General features: G+C 36.2%; 1 protein-coding gene across 3 annotated transcripts in view; it reads left to right on the forward strand.

Annotated features, from left to right (window-relative positions):
* cadm2b (cell adhesion molecule 2b) overlaps positions 1 to 19,973 on the forward strand; it is a 227,814-nt gene that overhangs the window by 147,336 nt on the left and 60,505 nt on the right. Inside the window, exon 2 of one of the 3 annotated variants that reach the window (XM_061972403.1) lies at positions 4,695 to 4,721. The exons of the other annotated variants lie outside the window; for them this stretch is intronic. Within the exon in view, the coding sequence (XP_061828387.1) occupies positions 4,695 to 4,721 (27 nt within the window). The remainder of the gene's footprint in view (positions 1 to 4,694; positions 4,722 to 19,973) is intronic. 3 annotated transcript variants of the gene reach the window in all.

Genomic DNA, 19,973 nt, shown 5'->3' on the forward strand with positions numbered 1-19,973 from the left:
CCTGCCGAAAATGCATAATAAAAAAGGAAAAAAACATATATAAGTCGCACTGGAGCCCGGCCAAACTATGAAAAAAACTGCGACTTATAGTCCGAAAAATACGGTAATGAAGATTAAAAACCAATTACACACAAAAAAAACAACAACTAAAAGCAGTCTTTTTCTCACAGTGTGTCAACTTTTTTCTTATAAAATTGGGAACAATTTCTCATATTCTTTCTGTTTCTGTAATATTGCAATATTTTCTTAAAAAATATTACTTTTTTGTGTAAAATTATTACTTTTTTATGTAAAATTATTACTTTTCAATGCAAAATGGGGACATTTATCATATAAAATTCTTATATATGTACATATATGTATGTTTGAATATGTTTTATGTATGTATGTCTATAGTTATATGTGTGTGTGTCTATATCTGTATATATGTGTGTGTTTGTATGCATGTATGTATGTATGTATGTATATATGTATAATATATGTAAATATTTGTGTGTATATATATATGAATATATATGTATTTATGTGTATATATGTATGTATATATATATGTATGTACATATATGTATGTTTGTATATGAGTATGTATGTATATATGTGTATGTATATAAATATATATACATATGTGTGTGTGTGTGTGCATGTGTGTATATATATATATATATATATATATATATATATATATATATATATATATATATATATATATATATATATATATACATACATATGTGCGTATGTATATTAAATGTATTTTTTTTTTATAAAAATCAATTTAAAAAATAATTTTTCAGGCGATCTCTATGCAATAATACAACCTTTATTTAAGGTTTCAATCGAGAATCGTGTTAAATTGAGAATTGGTTCCCCCCCAAAGATTCACACCCCTACAATCTAGTAGTTCCGATTGTTACCTTGTGTTCCTGAGCAGCTATTGCGCTATTGACACTGTCTGCATGTGTGGAATGGCGAAACATGCTAGCATGCTAATATGCTAACGCTTAGCTGAGCTTTTTACCTGCAGAATTTGTCGTTAAAATTTAACAATAATCAAGCAAAAAAAAAAAAAATAAATACATACTGAAAAAATAAATATAAATAATAATATAAAGTGGTAAATGGTTTTGTGATGCAGCGCCGTAAAAAACTCAAAATTGCGCAATTTTGATATGTAACATGCCTTTTAAAAAGAAAAACAAACTTTTAGATTAAAAAAAGGATACATTAAAATGTAGTAAAACAGTAGTTTTAATAATAATGTGCAGCATTTAAATAATGGACTTCTCTGCTACCTCCTTTGAGCTGATTCGCCGTCAAACACACCATCAGGAGCTTCCCCATATTTTCCTGGATAAATGTTTAAATATTTCAACACCCTTGCCTGGCGTTATCTGCGTCAGCATGGCGCGAACTAGCATTGCTACGCTCCAACTACTTCACATGCTGCCGTCGTGTTTTTGATGATTTTTTTTCTTTAATTCCATGAATATCATCCACTTCTGTACTTCACACTGTCCTATTTTTTTATTGTACTGAGCTGGGATTGTTTGTCATGCTAGCACTTCAAGTCACCTCACCCCAAACAGTAATTAAGTGCTCCTCTAATCAAAATAGACGGAATAAGAAAGAAAGTATATCATCTTTAAACAGGCTACCTCGGAAAATGACTTTTTATTTTATTTTTTTTCTGGGTGCGCTTGGATTTTTAATACTCACATTCACATATTTATGGTCTTTACGAGGAGGTGGTATAAGAAGATTAAGTATGTCGATCACAGCGCTACTCACAAAAAGGCAAAGTGCAGAGATAGGGATTATGCGGCGTGTGCGCTGAATAATGATGAATCGTCAAAAAAGTGGAATGTTGACTCTCGGCATCGTTTTCACGCACGGAAAATAGCGTTTTTTCCCGCTCTCCTGTGCTTTGTGCTGAATAAAAATAGTTTTAGGGAAACATTTGATCACTTGCACGACTTTGTCAGGAGTGTAAAAGGATGCAAACCACAGTGACCGTGACACATTCCAAAGACCAAAAAACAAAAAAAACAAAAAAAAACGTATTTTCCGCACTATAAGGCGCACCGGATTATAAGGCGCACCTTCAATGAATGGCCTATTTTAAAACTTTGTTCATATATAAGGCGCACCGCATTATAAGGCGCATAGAATAGACGCTACAGTAGAGGCTGGGGTTACATTATGCAACCCGTAGTTGCGAGACCTGTTGTGGCTCAATATTTGTCCATACATAAGGCGCACCGGATTATAAGATGCACCTTCAATGAATGGCCTATTTTAAAACTTTGTTCATATATAAGGCGCACCGCACTATAAGGCGCATAGAATAGACGCTACAGTAGAGGCTGGGGTTATGTTATGCATCCCGTAGTTGCGAGACCTGTTGTGGCTCAATATTGATCCATATATAAGGCGCACCGGATTATAAGGCGCACTGTCAGCTTTTGAGAAAATTGAAGGTTTTTAGGTGCGCCTTATAGTGCGGAAAATACGGTACACAAATAAAAAGTGTGTGAAAGCTCAAATGTGCAAACCGAATTTAAATGCTAATGTTAGCATGCTAACAGTTAGAATGTTTCAAGTATCAAGTCATATGACTATGAAATGGTTTCAAATAGATGCATGCTAACTCTAGTATGCTAGAAATGCTAATGTTAGCATGCTAACAGTTAGCATGTTTCAAGTACCAATGACTCTGACATGCTCGGCCGTAAAATTGGCCAAAAAAAGTTTGCATATTTGAATGCTAATGTTAGCATGCTAACAGTTAGAATGTTTCAAGTATCAAGTCATATGACTATCAAGTGGTTTCAAATAGTTAGCATGCTAATTTTAGTATGCTAGAAATGCTCATGTTAGCATGCTATCAGTTAGCATGTGTCAAGTACCAAGTTAAATGACTGACATGATCGGCCGTAAAATTGGCCAAAAAACGTTTGCATGTTTGAATGCTAATGTTAGCATGCTAACAGTTAGAATGTTTCAAGTATCAAGTCATATGACTATGAAGCGTACGCATGTAAAATGGGTTAAAATAGTTAGCATGCTGATTTTAGTATGCTAGAAATGCTAATGTTAGCATGCTAACAGTTAGCATGTGTCAAGTACCAAGTTAAATGACTCTGACATGCTTTGGCCGTAAAATTGGCCATAAAAAGTTAGCATGTTTGAATGCTAATGTTAGCGTGCTAACAGTTAGCATGAATCAAATGCCAAGTCATATGGCTCTAAGGTGTTTGGCTGTAAAATTGGCAACAACAAAAAATGGCATTTGTCGAGTTGTCAGGTTCAAACAGTGATGCCATCTATTAAACAAGACAAGAAGCAAGGAATTAAACAGAAACAGAATTCAATTTGGCTCAATTGAGGAGAAACGCATACACCTGTACCCTTGCACAGTGTCACGCACTGCTAGCACGCTACCAGTTAGCATGTGTCAAATACCATGTACTTGCCACATGAAATGTTATATGACTCTGAGGTGTTGTGATGAAGAATGGGCTAAAACAGTTAGCATGCTAATTTTAGTATGCGAAAAATGCTAACATTAGCACGCTAACAGTTAGCATGTGTCAAGTACCAAGTTACATTTTTTCTGACATAATCGGCCGCAAAAATGTCTAAACAAGTTTGCTTGCATGAATTCTAATGTTAACATGCTAACAGTTAGCATGTGTCAAGTGCCAAGTCCTATGACTCTAAGATGCTTGGCTGTAAAATTGGCTTCAAAAGTTAGCAAGCTAATGATAGCATGCTACAAATGCTAATGTTAGCACGTTAACAGTTAGCATGTGTCAAGTACCAAGTTATATGACTGAGGTGTTGGGCTGGAAAATGGGCTAAAACAGTTAGCATGCTAAATTTAGTATGCGACAAATGCTAACAGTTAGCATGTGTCAAGTACCAAGTTAAATTTTTCCTGACATAATCGGCCGCAAAAATGTTTTGCTTGCGTGAATGCTAATGTTAACATGCTAACAGTTAGCATGTGTCAAGTGCCAAGTCCTATTATCTAAGATGCTTGGCTGTAAAATTGGCTTCAAAAGTTAGCAAGCTAATGATAGTATGCTACAAATGCTAAGGTTAGCACGTTAACAGTTAGCATGTGTCAAGTACCAAGTTATTTGACTTGAGGTGTTGGGCTGAAAAATGGGCTAAAACAGTTAGCATGCTAAATTTAGTATGCGACAAATGCTAACAGTTAGCATGTGTCAAGTACCAAGTTCAATTTTTACTGACACAATCGGCCGCAAAAATGTTTTGCTTGCATGAATGCTAATGTTAACATGCTAACAGTTAGCATGTGTCAAGTCCTATGACTCTAAGATGCTTGGCTGTAAAATTGGCTTCAAAAGTTAGCAAGCTAATGATAGTATGCTACAAATGCTAACGTTAGCACGCTAACAGTTAGCATATGTCAAGTAGCAAGTTATATGACTCTATTATTAGAGTTTGCAACACTTATTGTCACGCAAGGAAGCATAAAAAGATAAAGATTGTTCTATTTTGCACTGTTTGTGGTGGGCATGTAAATCTCTCCTGTGTTTATGTTTATGTAAGCCGGTGTTGCTGTCAACAACAAACAAAAGCTGCCGACATGTTAGCTAATGTATTTTCAAGATCATTATCGTCTTTCTCCTCTGACCTGATGTGTGTTGGTTCTTTCATGCTATCAGTGGAAGGGACAAAAATCAAAGCAAAGGGTGAGTTATGGCTTCCATTTTCTTGCTCTGTGATTTATGTTGCTTTCAATATAGTGTAGTGTGTGCCTTGGCCCGTATCACCCCCACACATCAACACCTTAGCTTACACTACATGAACACATGAACACGTTTACATGCGGCACATGAACACGTTAACGCAGTACATAAATACATGAACACATTACCATACATAAACATGTTAACATACATGAACACATTAACATACAGTGCATGAACACATCAACACACTAACATACAGTACATGAACACATTAACATACAGTACATGAACACATTAACATATAGTACATGAACACATCAACACACTAACATACAGTACATTAACACATTAACATACAGTACATGAACACATTAACATACAGTACATGGACACGTTAACATACAGTACATAAATACATGAATACATTACCATTCATAAACATGTTAACATACATGAACACATTAACATACAGTACATGAAGACATTAACATACAGTACATAAACACATGAACACATTAACATATAGGGATGATGTTCGATAAGAAATTATCGAGTTCGAGCCCATTATCGAATCCTCTTATCGAACCGGTTCCTTATCGATTCTCTTATCGAATCCAGATAGGTTGTTGTATATGGAAAAAAACACTATTTGGTTTAACAAAAGCTCACTTATTTTATAAGAAAAAAATAAAATAAAATAAATGAATAAATAAATATTGACCGTTAACCCCCTAAATAAAAAAATAAAAAAAATAAAAAATTGACTGTTGTTACCCAAAGTACCGTATTTTTCGGACTATACGCCGCAATGCAACTTATATATGTTTTTTTCCTTCTTTATTATGCATTTTCGGCAGGTGCGACTTAAACTCCGGTGCGACTTATACTCCGAAAAATACGGTATATTAAGTGGGATTTTTCAGAAAAACAAATATATACAGTAACACAAAAACAACCTGTCTCTGTGATCACTATAGGTGTATAAATAATAATATAGTGTTAAATAAAATCAGTCCCTTGTTGCACAGAACTGAAAATAATACAGCTCTCCAAAAAGTGCACTTCTGCTGCTATTGGAACATACTAACTACACACACAGGCAGACAGCGAACAAACAATCCAAGACGTCTAATAAAGTTCCAAAGCAGATTAATCCATTTAGGCTCTTTATTGTTGTTGATCTTGCTTTGTCTTTTCCTGTCTTTACTTTTGTCTTGCACTGGACTGTTATTATTATTATTATTATTTTTTAAACTGAAATAGACACAATGACAAATGTATAAGCTATGTGATTCAATTAACATACTGAAATGTAATACACAATATGTAAATATTAGCTTCACACAAATATACAGTACTATCATCAAACAAATACTTCTGAGTGTTGAAACTATTTCGATGGTGGAAATACATGACTGGCAGCCATTTTAAGTCCTCAAAACATCCATTGAAACAGTGCACAAAAATAGTTTTTTAATAGACATCTTACTATCAAATTTAACCACTTTCCACCTTAATATTGACTTATATAAACAAGTTAAACAGTTTACTTGCAGACTTATATTTTCCAAGGCGTGTAGGAGCTAACACAACTTGTCTACTTCTCAATTGTCTCATGAACTGAACTGACGTCGCCAACCCGGAAGTGCCCAAACTAATGACGCGTAGTATTTTCATATCGCCACAAGGTGTCAGTAAGAGTCTACAATCAAATGGGCATAACATTGCCCATTTGGGATTCGTTCCCAGGGATTCGAATAAAGAACCAACTCTTTTTCTTTACTATAGGGGCCTCGATAACGGGAACCGGTTCTCAAAACGGGATTTGAGTCCATGGAATCGAACAACCGGGAGAATCGGTTTCAAACATCATCCCTATTAACATACATAAACCTGTTAACATACATGAACACATTAATACAAATTAACACAGAGTACATAAATACATGAATACATTAGCATACATAAACATGTTAACATAAATATGTTAACATACATTAACACAAATGAGCATGTATGAACACACATGAGTCCATTTGCATACATGAACACATTAACACACAGTGCAGGAACACATGAGCATCCATGAACACATGAACATGCATGAATACATTTACATACAGTACATGAACACATTTACATACAGTACATGAACACATTAACACACAGTACAGGAACACATGAGCATGCATGAACACATGAACATACATGAACACATTTACATACAGTACATGAACACACTAACAAACATGAACACATTAACATACATAAACATGTTAACATACATTAACACAAATGAGCACAATAACACACATAAGCAAGTATGAACACACATGAACACATTTACATACATAAATACATGAAAACACATGAGCACGTATGAACACATGAACATACTTTTACATACATGAACACATGAAAAAATGTACAAACAAATACATTAACACACTTTCTATTAGCGTACATGAACACATGATCATACATGAACACACGATCATACATGAGCAGGTATGACAAAATGGACATATATGAATACATGAGCAGGCATGAACTTAGATGAACACATGAACATGCATGAGCAAGCATGAACATACATGAGCAGGCATGGCCACATGAACATAGATGAACACATGATCATATATGAGCAGGCATGACCACATGAACATACATGAACACATGATCATACATGAACAGGTATGACAACATGGACATATATGAATACATGAGCAGGCATGAACACATTATCATACATGAGCAGGCATGACCACATGAACACATGATCATACATGAGCAGGCATGACCACATGAACATCGATGAACACATGATCATACATGAGCAGGCATGACCACATGAACATACATGAACACATGATCATACATGAACAGGTATGACAACATGGACATATATGAATACATGAGCAGGCATGAACACATTATCATACATGAGCAGGTATGACCACATGAACATCGATGAACACATGATCATACATGAGCAGGCATGACCACATGAACATACATGAGCAGGTATGACAACATGGACATATATGAATACATGAGCAGGCATGAACTTAGATGAACACATGAGCAGGCATTAACACATTATCATACATGAGCAGGCATGACCACATGAACATAGATGAACACATGAGCATGCATGACCACATGGACATATATGAATACATGAGCAGGTATGAACTTAGATGAACACATGAACATACATGAGCAGGCATGACCACATGAACATAGATGAACACATGATCATACATGAGCAGGCATTAACACATTATCATACATGAGCTGGCATGACCACATGGACATAGATGAACACATGAACACATGAGCAGGCATGAACACATGGACATATATGAATACATGAGCAGGCATGAACTTAGATGTACACATGAACATACATGAGCAGGCATGACCACATGAACATAGATGAACACATGATCATACATGAGCAGACATTAACACATCATACATGAGCAGGCATGACCACATGGACATAGATGAACACATGAACATACATGAACACATGAGCAGGCATGACCACATGGACATAGATGAACACATGAACATACATGAACACATGAGCAGGCATGACCACATAGACATAGATGAACACATGAACATGCATGAACACATGGACATATATGAATACATGAACAGGCATGAACTTAGATGAACACGTGAACATACATGACCAGGCATGAACACATGAGCAGGCATGAACATAGATGAACAAATGAACATACATGAGCAAGCATGAACACGTGAACATACATGAACACATGAGCAGGCATGAACATAGATGAACACATGAACATACATGAGCAAGCATGAACACGTGAACATACATGAACACATGAGCAGGCATGAACATAGATGAACACATGAACATACATGAGTAAGCATGAACACGTGAACATACATGAGCAGGCATGAACATAGATGAACACATGAACATACATGAGCAAGCATGAACACATGAGCAGGCATGAACATAGTTAGATGAACACATGTCCCTGGTGGCAAAGCTGGATAGTGTGCAGGAAGTGACCTTCAGTTTCACAAAATAAAATACCTCTGATTCACCCTCCTTACATCCTCCCTGTTCTGTTCAACCCACATTGCTTTTAGCGCAATTTGACTCCCAAAAATAATTAACTAATTCTTGTTGCTGAACTACAGTTTATTTACATGTGAGCATATTCACTAAGCATAAAACTTTTGAAAATTAAAATCTTATATTTGTAATTTCCCTGCTGAAAAACAGGAAATAGAGTAGAATACATCACTGTGTAATATAATGTCGCCCACCAAGAGGCAGTACAGTACATATAAAAAAGTGGCTTTATTGTTTATTTTCATTTTCCTGCACTGGAAGACTTGGGCGTGGTCCCCCACACCCCCCGTGTCAAGTCCCAGGGCAGGACTTAGCCGAGCGCTCGCCTTGTTTTGATCTTAATTGGCTCGTTAACATTTTAATGAAGCCATTAAAGAGCACGCACAACATCGCCTCATCTCTCGCCATTACTGATGATCGCTTTAATTGCTAAAGACGGCGTGCTGGGAATTGCCAAGACCCAAGCTGGGGTGACCAAAGTCTGACCCGGGGGCCGTTTGTGCTCCATAAAATGATCAAAGGGAAGGGAGGATGCGGACAATAATCCAACAAAATGGCCGACTACTTTAAGTCTGGGTGACGTTGGCCAAACACCCGCAGGGTTCTCACAGTAATGAAGCAGAAATACAAGTTCACCTGCTGTAGTTAGCGTCTCTCAGATAATCAGTTACGACTTTTGACGCCGTAAGATTCAAGATCAAAAATGTGGAATTCTGGGAATTTTTCCTGGAATTTTTAAAATGTGAAATTTTTAAAATGTGAAAATTTCAAAATGTGGAAACCGTGAATTAGTTGAACTGAAAATGAACTACAGCGAATTCCAAACTGTAAGCCGCTACTTTTTTCCTACACTTAGAAGCCTGTGACTTATAAAACGGTGCAACTAATTTATGGATTTTCCTTCGCTTATTTTTTTCCTACACTTTGAGACCTGCAGCTTATAAAAAGGTGCGGCTAATTTGTGGATTTTCCTTCTCTTACTTTTTTCCTACACTTAGAATCCTATGACTTATAAAAGGGTGCAACTCATTTATGGATTTTCCTTCCCTTACTTTTTTCCTACACTTTGAACCCTGCGGCTTATAAAACGGTGCGGCTAAGTTATGGATTTTCCTTCGCTCACTTTTTTCCTACACTTTGAGACCTGCGGCTTATAAAACGGTGCAGCTAATTTATGGATTTTCCTTCTCTTACTTTTTTCTGACACTTAGAACCCTGCGGCTTATAAAACGGTACGGCTAATTTACGGATTTTCCTTCTCTTACTTTTTTCCTACACTTCGAACCCTGTGACTTATAAAAGGGTGCAACTAATTTATGGATTTTCCTTCGCTTGCTTTTTTCCTACACTTTGAACCCTGTGGCTTATAAAACGGTGCAGCTCATTTATGGATTTTCCTTCGCTTACTTTTTTCCTACACTTTGTACCCTGCGGCTTATAAAACGGTGCAGCTAATTTATGGATTTTCCTTCGCTTACTTTTTTCCTACACTTTGAACCCTGTGGATTATAAAACGGCACATCTAATTTATGGATTTTGCTTCGCTTACTTTTTTCCTACACTTTGAACCCTGTGGATTATAAAACGGTGCGGTTAATTTATGGATTTTTCTTCGCTTACTTTTTTCCTACACTTTGAACCCTGTGGCTTTTAAAGCGGTACGGCTAATTTATGGATTTTCCTTCGCATACTTTTTTTCCTACACTTAGAACCCCGTGGCTTATGAAACGGTGCGGCTAATTTATGGATTTTCCTTAGCTTACTTTTTTCCTACACTTTGACCCCTGTGGCTTATAAAACGGTGCAACTAATTTATGGATTTTCCTTCGCTTACTTTTTTACTACACTTTGATCCCTGTGGATTATAAAAGGTGCGGCTAATTTATGGATTTTCCTTCGCTTACTTTTTATTCCTACACTTTGAACCCTGCGGCTTATAAAGCGGTGCGGCACATTTATGGAGTTTCCTTCGCTTACTTTTTTCCTACACTTTGAACCCTGTGGCTTATAAAACGGTGTAACTAATTTATGGAATTTCCTTCGCTTACTTTTTTCCTACACTTTGGACCCTGCGGCTTGTAAAACGGTCCATCTAATTTATGGATTTTGCTTTGCTTACTTTTTTCCTACACTTTGAACCCTGTGGCTTATAAAACGGTACGGCTAATTTATGGATTTTCCTTCGCTTATTTTTTTCCTACACTTTGAAACCTGCGGCTTATAAAGCGGTGCAGCTAATTTGTGGATTTTGCTTTGCTTACTTTTTTCCTACACTTCGCGCCCTGCGGCTTATAAAGCGGTGCGGTTAATTTATGGATTTTTCTTCGCTGATGGCCAGAAGGCAACAAGTTTTCGTGAAACACATGAAAAAACGTAATCATGCTAGGCTAAAGGCTACCAGGAGCTACACACACAATAGCACACAAGCTAGACGTACGTAATACAATGTGACATGTGTCAATATAAACAAGTATCAAATAGTTAGAGTTGCATATTACTTACACATACAAAGTAGAAGCGTATTGGAAAGTATCCAGTGACAAACGTGTCCGCATCATTCAACTTACGCCGTCTTTTATTTTGTGAATTATTGTGACCCCTCCATCTCACCCAAAAAATATATATATCACTTCAACTTAAAGACAGCAAGTAAACCTTTTCTGACATGCCGTACTCAAAACAATAAAAGTATGTATGACCCCTGATGATATCATATTGCATCAATATCTGTATCAAGCATTACTTCCGATATCGGATGTGAATTTTTTTTTATCCTGTGCTTTGTTGGCGCCGACTGAGAGGACCAATTCACGTAAAATCCAACAGTTACGATACTGGCTCTTGGCGCTTCGTCACTTGGCGATTGCTCCAGCAGCACTGAGAGCCAAAACTACCTTTATGTAATTGTCAGGTTCAAACATTGATGACATGTATTAACCAAGACAAGAAGCAATGAATTAAACAGAGACAGAATTCAATTTGGCTCGATTGAGGAGAGACGTCTGGACTGTACTCTTTGCACAGTCTCACCACGCTCTGACGAAAGATTGTACGCCTCCTCTTTTATTTGGACTTTCCCTGATTACATGGCAACAGCTGTTTCTAAGGGACGGGGGTCGTAAACAGCCATCGCCTTTGATTACAAAACAGTTCAAAGTAAAGGTCGTAAAACAGTTCAAAGAAACGGTGCCTGGAAGGGGAGTCTGGTCCTGCTTCCTGACGTAAGCAAAGTAAAGTAAATGCACTAGCTCGATGCTAATATACATTGGCTTTGCCATTGACATGCTACTGATTAGCATTAGTGGTTTTACATGGCGATTTCAACACCGTCAACTGTGTTAACTACAACTATGTTACGCGCTACAATCAAATTTTGGGGGGGGACAACAGGACTGAATTCTGCGTGCCACTCGGGAAGGAGGCCAGGAGGAGGAGCTCGTCAATCAAAGTGATCCCTTAATTACTTATGGATTCTCCATAACGGATCTGCAGGAGCTCCTATTTGGTTCTGCTCCTTTTGAGGCGCGAGTTAAGATGTGAAAGTTTGCAGGCATGCTTCACTTTGGACAGGTCGTTTAGCCATTAGCTCCACCCCCCCCCTCCTCCCCCCACCCCCGTTAATGGATCAGGGCGAGATTTAGTGCTAATTAGCCGCCTTCGTTAAAGACTTCTTAAATCTTTGCAATCGAGGAGAGGAATCGCTGAGCGTGGAGTTTTCTGGAGGGCTGAATATGACCTCTCCCTCCTTCTTGCCATCATGTGTGTTGTTCCTCTTTGGCACATCCAGCAGCACTTTATGCAATGCAGGCTTCTCTACACATCTTTAAAACATCCAAAAAATAACCCCCTGACACGGTATGATGCTTTACTCGTCACTCACCTCATGAATGCTGAATACATCTACTCTGATCATGTGACAAAGGGCGGCTTGAAAAAAAAAGACAGGCTTTGCTACACGTCTTAAAATGTATCCCGGAGCTCTACCAACTTAACTGTGTATACAGTTGTGACTATGCTAACCTAGCATGTAATGTTGGCATGTAACTCACATAGCTATGCTAGTGTTGCTGACCTAGAATGATGCTAAAATTTGATGTTAGCATGTAGCTCAAATAGCTATGCTAGTGTTGCGGACCTAACATGATGCTAAAATGTGATGTTAGCATGTAGCTCACATAGCTATGCTAGTGTTGCTGACCTAGCATGATGCCAAAATTTGATGTTAGCATGTAGCTCACATAGCTATGCTAGTGTTGCTGACCTAGCATGATGCTAAAATTTGATGTTAGCATGTAGCTCACAAAGCTATGCTAGTGTTGCTGACCTAGCATGATGTTAAAATTTGATGTTAGCATGTAGCTCACAAAGCTATGCTAGTGTTGCTGACCTAGCATGATGCTAAATGTGATGTTAGCATGTAGCTCACATAGCTATGCTAGTGTTGCTGACCGAGCATGATGCTAAAATTTGATGTTAGCATGTAGCTCACATAGCTATGCTAGTGTTGCTGACCTAGCATGATGCCAAATGTGATGTTAGCATGTAGCTCACATAGCTATGCTAGTGTTGCTGACCTAGCATGATGCTAAATGTGATGTTAGCATGTAGCTCACATAGCTATGCTAGTGTTGCTGACCTAGCATGATGCTAAATGTGATGTTAGCATGTAGCTCACATAGCTATGTTGCTAACCTAGCATGAGAGGATAATATGATGTTGGCATGTAGCTCACTTAGTTTTGTTTCTGTTGCTGACTTTGCATGATGCTAAAATTTGATGTTAGCATGTAGCTCACATAGCTATGTTGGAGTTGCTAACCTAGCATGATGTTAAAATATAATGTTAGCAATTGTAGCTCACTTAGCTTTGTTTCTGTTGCTGACCTAGCATGATGCTAAATGTGATGTTAGCATGTAGCTCACATAGCTATGTTGGAGTTGCTAACCTAGCATGAGAGGATAATATGATGTTGGCATGTAGCTCATATAGCTTTGTTTCTGTTGCTGACCTAGCATGATGCTAAAATTTGATGTTAGCATGTAGATCACATAGCTATGTTGGAGTTGCTAACCTAGTATGATGTTAAAATATAATGTTAGCAATTGTAGCTCACTTAGCTTTGTTTCTCTTGCTGACTTAACATGATGCTAAAATGTGATGTTAGCATGTAGCTCACATAGCTATGCTAAAGTTGCTAACCTAGCATGAGAAGATAATATAATGTTGGCATGTAGCTCACTTAGCTTTGTTTCTGTCGCTGACTTAGCATGACGCTAAAATGTAATGTTGGCATGTCGCTCGCATAGCTATGCTAACAATGTTGACCTAGCATGGTGTTAAACTGCAATTTTAGCATGTAGCTCACATAGCAATACCAATGTTGCTGGCCTAGCATGATGTTTAAAATGTAACATTAGCATGTAGCTTACACAGATATGTTAATGTTGTTGGCCGAGCATGATGTTAAAATGTAATGTTAGCATTTGTTCATATTGCTATGTGAATGTTGCTAACCTAGTATGATGTTGAACTGTGATGTTAGCACGTAGCTCACATAGCTATGCTAATATTGCTGACTTAGCATGATGTTAAACTGCGATGTTAACATGTAGCTCACGTAGCTTTACTAATATTGCTGGATGTTAAAGTGTAATGTTAGCATTTGTTCACATTGCTATGCGAATGTTGCTAACCTAGCATCATGGTAAATTACAATGTTATTATGTAGCTCACATAGCTATGCTAATGTTGTTGACGTAGCATGATGTTAAAATGTAACATTAGCATGTAGTTCACATACCTATGCTAAAGGTTTCTAACCTAGCATGATGTTAAAATGTAATTTTAGCTTGTAGCTCCCATAGCTATGCTAATGTTGTTATGTTTAAATATAATGTTAGCATTAAGATTGCATAGCTATGCCAATGTTGTTAACCTAGCATGATGCTTAAATATAATGTTAGTATTGAGCTTACATAGCTATGCCAATGTTGCTGACCTAGCATGATGTTAAAATGTCACGTTAGCATGTAGCTCACATAGCTATGCTAGTGTTGCTAACCGAGCATAAAGTGAAATTATAATGTTAGCATTGTTCTCTGTTTGACTCATTTCACTTCACCAAACCTTTTCGAACATTAGTTAGACACTAGGTGTCACCAAAAACACAATTACCACTCCACTTTAACTCAAAGACAGCATAAGTCCATTCCAGACGGTAAATATTAAATGTTAGTGTTTTTCATAGCTACCATTGTACACATATAGGGAAAAAATGTTTTTATTTATTCACTAAAATATTACTTTATAATTATTTATACTAACTTATTATTATTATTAATGAATGATACTATTATTAAATAATTTTTATTGGTTAAATTATTCCTTAATTAATCATACAATTATGGTAGTTGTTCATGGTTGAATTTAATTATTGTATTCGCAATTCATTATATTAATACATTTTAATTTCAATAAATCATAATTATGAGATACAAGTCATAAATATGAGATAAAAAGTCGAAATTATGAAATAAAAAAGTTAACATTTTCCAATAAAATGTCATACATATGAAATAAAAGTTAAATATGAGATAAAAAGTTAAAATGATGACCTAAAAAACTTAAAATTTAGCAATAAAACGTCATAATTATGAGATAAAAGACAAATATTAGATAAGAAAATCCAAAGTGAGGTGGCAGTCCACTTCAAATGACGCGGTGGGCCACTTTAAAGGACGTAGCAGGCCACTTAAACGTCATTGCAATTAATTATATTAATACATTTTCATTTCTGAATGTTTTCACAATTAATTATACTATTATATTAATAATACAATTAATTAATTTGTATATTATCAATTGGTAATATATTATTTGTTTATTCCTAAAATGTTTGACTCCTGATCAAACCTTTTCTAACATTCCACACTATTTATGATTCCCATTGATATCGTATTGGATCAATATCGGTATCGGCTAGGGATGTCCGATAACGGCTTTTTGCCGATATCCGATATTCCGATATTGTCCAACTCTCTAATTACCGATACCGATATCAACCGATACCGATACATACAGTCGTGGAAGTAACACATTATTATGCCTAATTTGGACAACCAGGTATGGTGAAGATAAGGTCCTTTTTAAAAAAATAAAATAAATTTAAAAAAAATTCTTGAATAAAAAAGAAAGTAAAACAATATAAAAACAGTTACATAGAAACTAGTAATTAATGAAAATGAGTAAAATTAACTGTTAAAGGTTAGTACTATTAGTGGACCAGCAGCACGCACAATCATGTGTGCTTACGGACTGTATCCCTTGCAGACTGTATTGATATATATTGATATATAATGTAGGAACCACAATATTAATAACAGAAAGAAACAACCCTTTTGTGTGAAAGGGAGGAAGAATGTTTGGGTTGGTGCACTAATTGTAAGTGTATCTTGTGTTTTTTATGTTGATTTAATAAAAACAATAAAATAAAATAAAAATAAATTTAAAAAAACGTTACCGATAATAAAAAAACGTTCCAGTTCCATTCACACATTTAAAAAACACTTTAAGACTAGGGATGTCCGATAATGGCTTTTTTGCCGATATCCGATATTCCGTTATTGGCCAACTCTTTAATTACCGATACCGATATCAACTGATACCGATATCAACTGATACCGATATCAACCGATACCGATATATACAGTTGTGGAATTAACACATTATTATGCCTAATTTGGACAACCAGGTATGGTGAAGATAAGGTCCTTTGTAAAAAAAAAAAAAAAAAGATAAAATAAGATAAATAAATAAATAAAAACATTTTGAATAAAAAAAGAAAGTAAAACAATATAAAAACAGTTACATAGAAACTAGTAATTAATGAAAATGAGTAAAATTAACTGTTAAAGGTTAGTACTATTAGTGGACCAGCAGCACGCACAATCATGTGTGCTTACGGACTGTATCCCTTGCAGACTGTATTGATATATATTGATATATAATGTAGGAACCACAATATTAATAACAGAAAGAAACAACCCTTTTGTGTGAAAGGGAGGAAGAATTTTTGGGTTGGTGCACTAATTGTAAGTGTATCTTGTGTTTTTTATGTTGATTTAATAAAAAATACAAAAAAATACAAAAACAACGATACCGATAATTTCCGATATTACATTTTAAAGCATTTATCGGCCGATATATCGGACATCTCTAGTATCGGCCATTACTCAAGGCTGCAATATAGGAAGTAAAAAGGTTGAAGAGTCACCTTCTATATGCTTCTGGTGGACCATATGGATGGTGCGGTCTGAGCAGGTCCAGGGGGCGTCGTGGAGGTGTTTTCTCCGGCAGCCTGGAGGTGTCTGACAGCAAAATCCGCTCATCTTTCATCTTGAGCCGGCGCTCAGCAAACACCAAGAGGCGTTCCTGCGGCGCCGGCGCCGGTGGGCCAAAAGGTCAGAGAACGGCCGCTGGCAAAGTCTTCATGGACGCCATCAATACACGCTTGACACGCCTTTGATGGAGAACGCTGATTAAAATGGATGTGGAGCGACGGGGTCACTTTGTCGCAAGGCCAGAAGACCAACCGGCGATCGTGTCCTCAAACGCCAACATAAAATACATGGCCGCTTCAATACGTTAGGACTTTTTGTTGAAGGATATATTATATTATATTATATTTAGAGATGTCCGATAATATCGGCCTGCCGATATTATCGGCCGATAAATGCTTTAGAATGTAATATCGGAAATTAATCGGTATCGGGTTTTTTAATATCGGAATCGTTTTTTGGGGGTTTAAAAAAAAAATTTTTTATTAAATCAACATAAAAAACACAAGATACACTTACAATTAGTGCACCAACCCAAAAAACCTCCCTCCCCCATTTACACAAAAGGGTTGTTTCTTTCAGTTATTAATATTGTGGTTCCTACATTATATATCAATATATATCAATACAGTCTGCAAGGGATACAGTCCGTAAGCACACATGATTGTGCGTGCTGCTGGTCCACTAATAGTACTAACCTTTAACACTTCATTTTACTCATTTTCATTCATTACTAGATTCTATGTACCATATTTTTCGGACTATAAGTCGCAGTTTTTTTCATAGTTTGGCCGGAGGTGCGACTTATACTCAGGAGCGACTTATGTGTGAAATGATTAACACATTACCGTAAAATATCAAATAATATTATTTATCTCATTCACGTAAGAGACTAGACGTATAAGATTTCATGGGATTTAGCGATTAGGAGTGACAGATTGTTTGGTAAACGTATAGCATGTTCTATATGTTATAGTTATTTGAATGACTCTTACCATAATATGTTACGTTAACATACCAGTTGGTTATTTATGCCTCATATAACGTACACTTATTCAGCCTGTTGTTCACTATTCTTTATTTATTTTAAATTGCCTTACAAATGTCTATTCTTGGTGTTGGCTTTTATCAAATACATTTCCCCCCAAAATGCGACTCATATATGTTTTTTTTCTTCTTTATTATGCATTTTCGGCAGGTGCGATTTATACTCCGGTGCGACTTATACTCCGAAAAATACGGTAACTGTTTTTATATTGTTTTACTTTCTTTTTTATTCAAGAAAATGTTTTTAATTTATTTATCTTATTTTATTTTTATTTTTAAAAAGGACCTTATCTTCACCATACCTGGTTGTCCAAATTAGGCATAATAATGTGTTAATTCCACGACTGTATATATTGGTATCGGTTGATATCGGTAATTAAGGGTTTGGTCAATATCGGAATATCGGATATCGGCAAAAAGCCATTATTGGACATCCCTAATTATGTTATATTATATTATAAAGCCTTTCTGTGGAAATACACTTTTAGGAATTGAAGCGCACATTTTACTGTCATATCTTCATTCATGTCTGATGTCATCTTCCAAGAACCAGGAAGTAGCCTGCTCGCTAACAAATAGAAATACCAACAAACACGAGTAGAGATGTCCGATAATATTATCGGCCGATAAATGCGTTAAAATGTAATATCGAAAATTATCGGTATCGTTTTTTTATTATCGGTATCGGTTTTTTTGGTTTTTTTTTTGTTTTTTTGGTTTTTTTTAATTAAATCAACATAAAAAAACACAAGATACACTTACAATTAGTGCACCAACCCAAAAAACCTTCCTCCCCCATTTACACTCATTCACACAAAAGGGTTGTTTCTTTCTGTTATTAATATTGTGGTTCCTACATTATATATCAATATATATCAATACAGTCTGCAAGGGATACAGTCCGTAAGCACACATGATTGTGCGTGCTGCTGGTCCACTAATAGTACTAACCTTTAACAGTTAATTTTACTCATTTTCATTCATTACCATTTTCTATGTAACTGTTTTTATATTGTTTTACTTTCTTTTTTATTCAAGAAAATGTTTTGTATTTATTTATCTTATTTTATTATTATTTTTAAAAAGTACTGTCAAGACTTGTTCCTGGGGTTTAGTTTTTCGCGAAGGCAACGGAAAGTTGGCTCGGGCGAGACGGGAATGAAGGTACATTTTTATTTAAACACTATAAATACAAAACAAGGAAGTAAACAAACGGCGCGCACAATGGCGGAGAACAAACTATGAAACCAAACACTTGCACGAAGGCAAAAACTATGAACAACAAAAAACACTAACTGTGGCAATAATAAACAAAACTTACTTGGCATGGACAAAAGGAGCAGCGTGAACGATGGACATGAAAAAAGAGTCAGAAATGTGCAGAGCATAAATGTGGGGATGTCGCCAGGAAGGCGAACTGAAAACAATGAACTTAAATACTACAGACATGATTAACGAAAACAGGTGCGGGACTCAAAACGTGAAACAGGTGCGTGACGTGACAGGTGAAAACTAATGGGTTGCTATGGTGACAAACAAGAGTGCACAATGAGTCCAAACGTGGAACAGGTGAAACTAATGGGTAATCATGGAAACAAGACAAGGGAGTGAAAAGCCAGAAACTAAAGAGTCCAATAACTAAACAAAACATGACTAAGACAAAACATGATTACACAGACATGACAAGTACCTTATCTTCACCATACCTGGTTGTCCAAATTAAGCATAATAATGTGTTAATTC

Source organism: Nerophis lumbriciformis, linkage group LG17, assembly GCF_033978685.3.
Source record: "Nerophis lumbriciformis linkage group LG17, RoL_Nlum_v2.1, whole genome shotgun sequence".
Classification (NCBI taxonomy): domain Eukaryota; kingdom Metazoa; phylum Chordata; class Actinopteri; order Syngnathiformes; family Syngnathidae; genus Nerophis; species Nerophis lumbriciformis.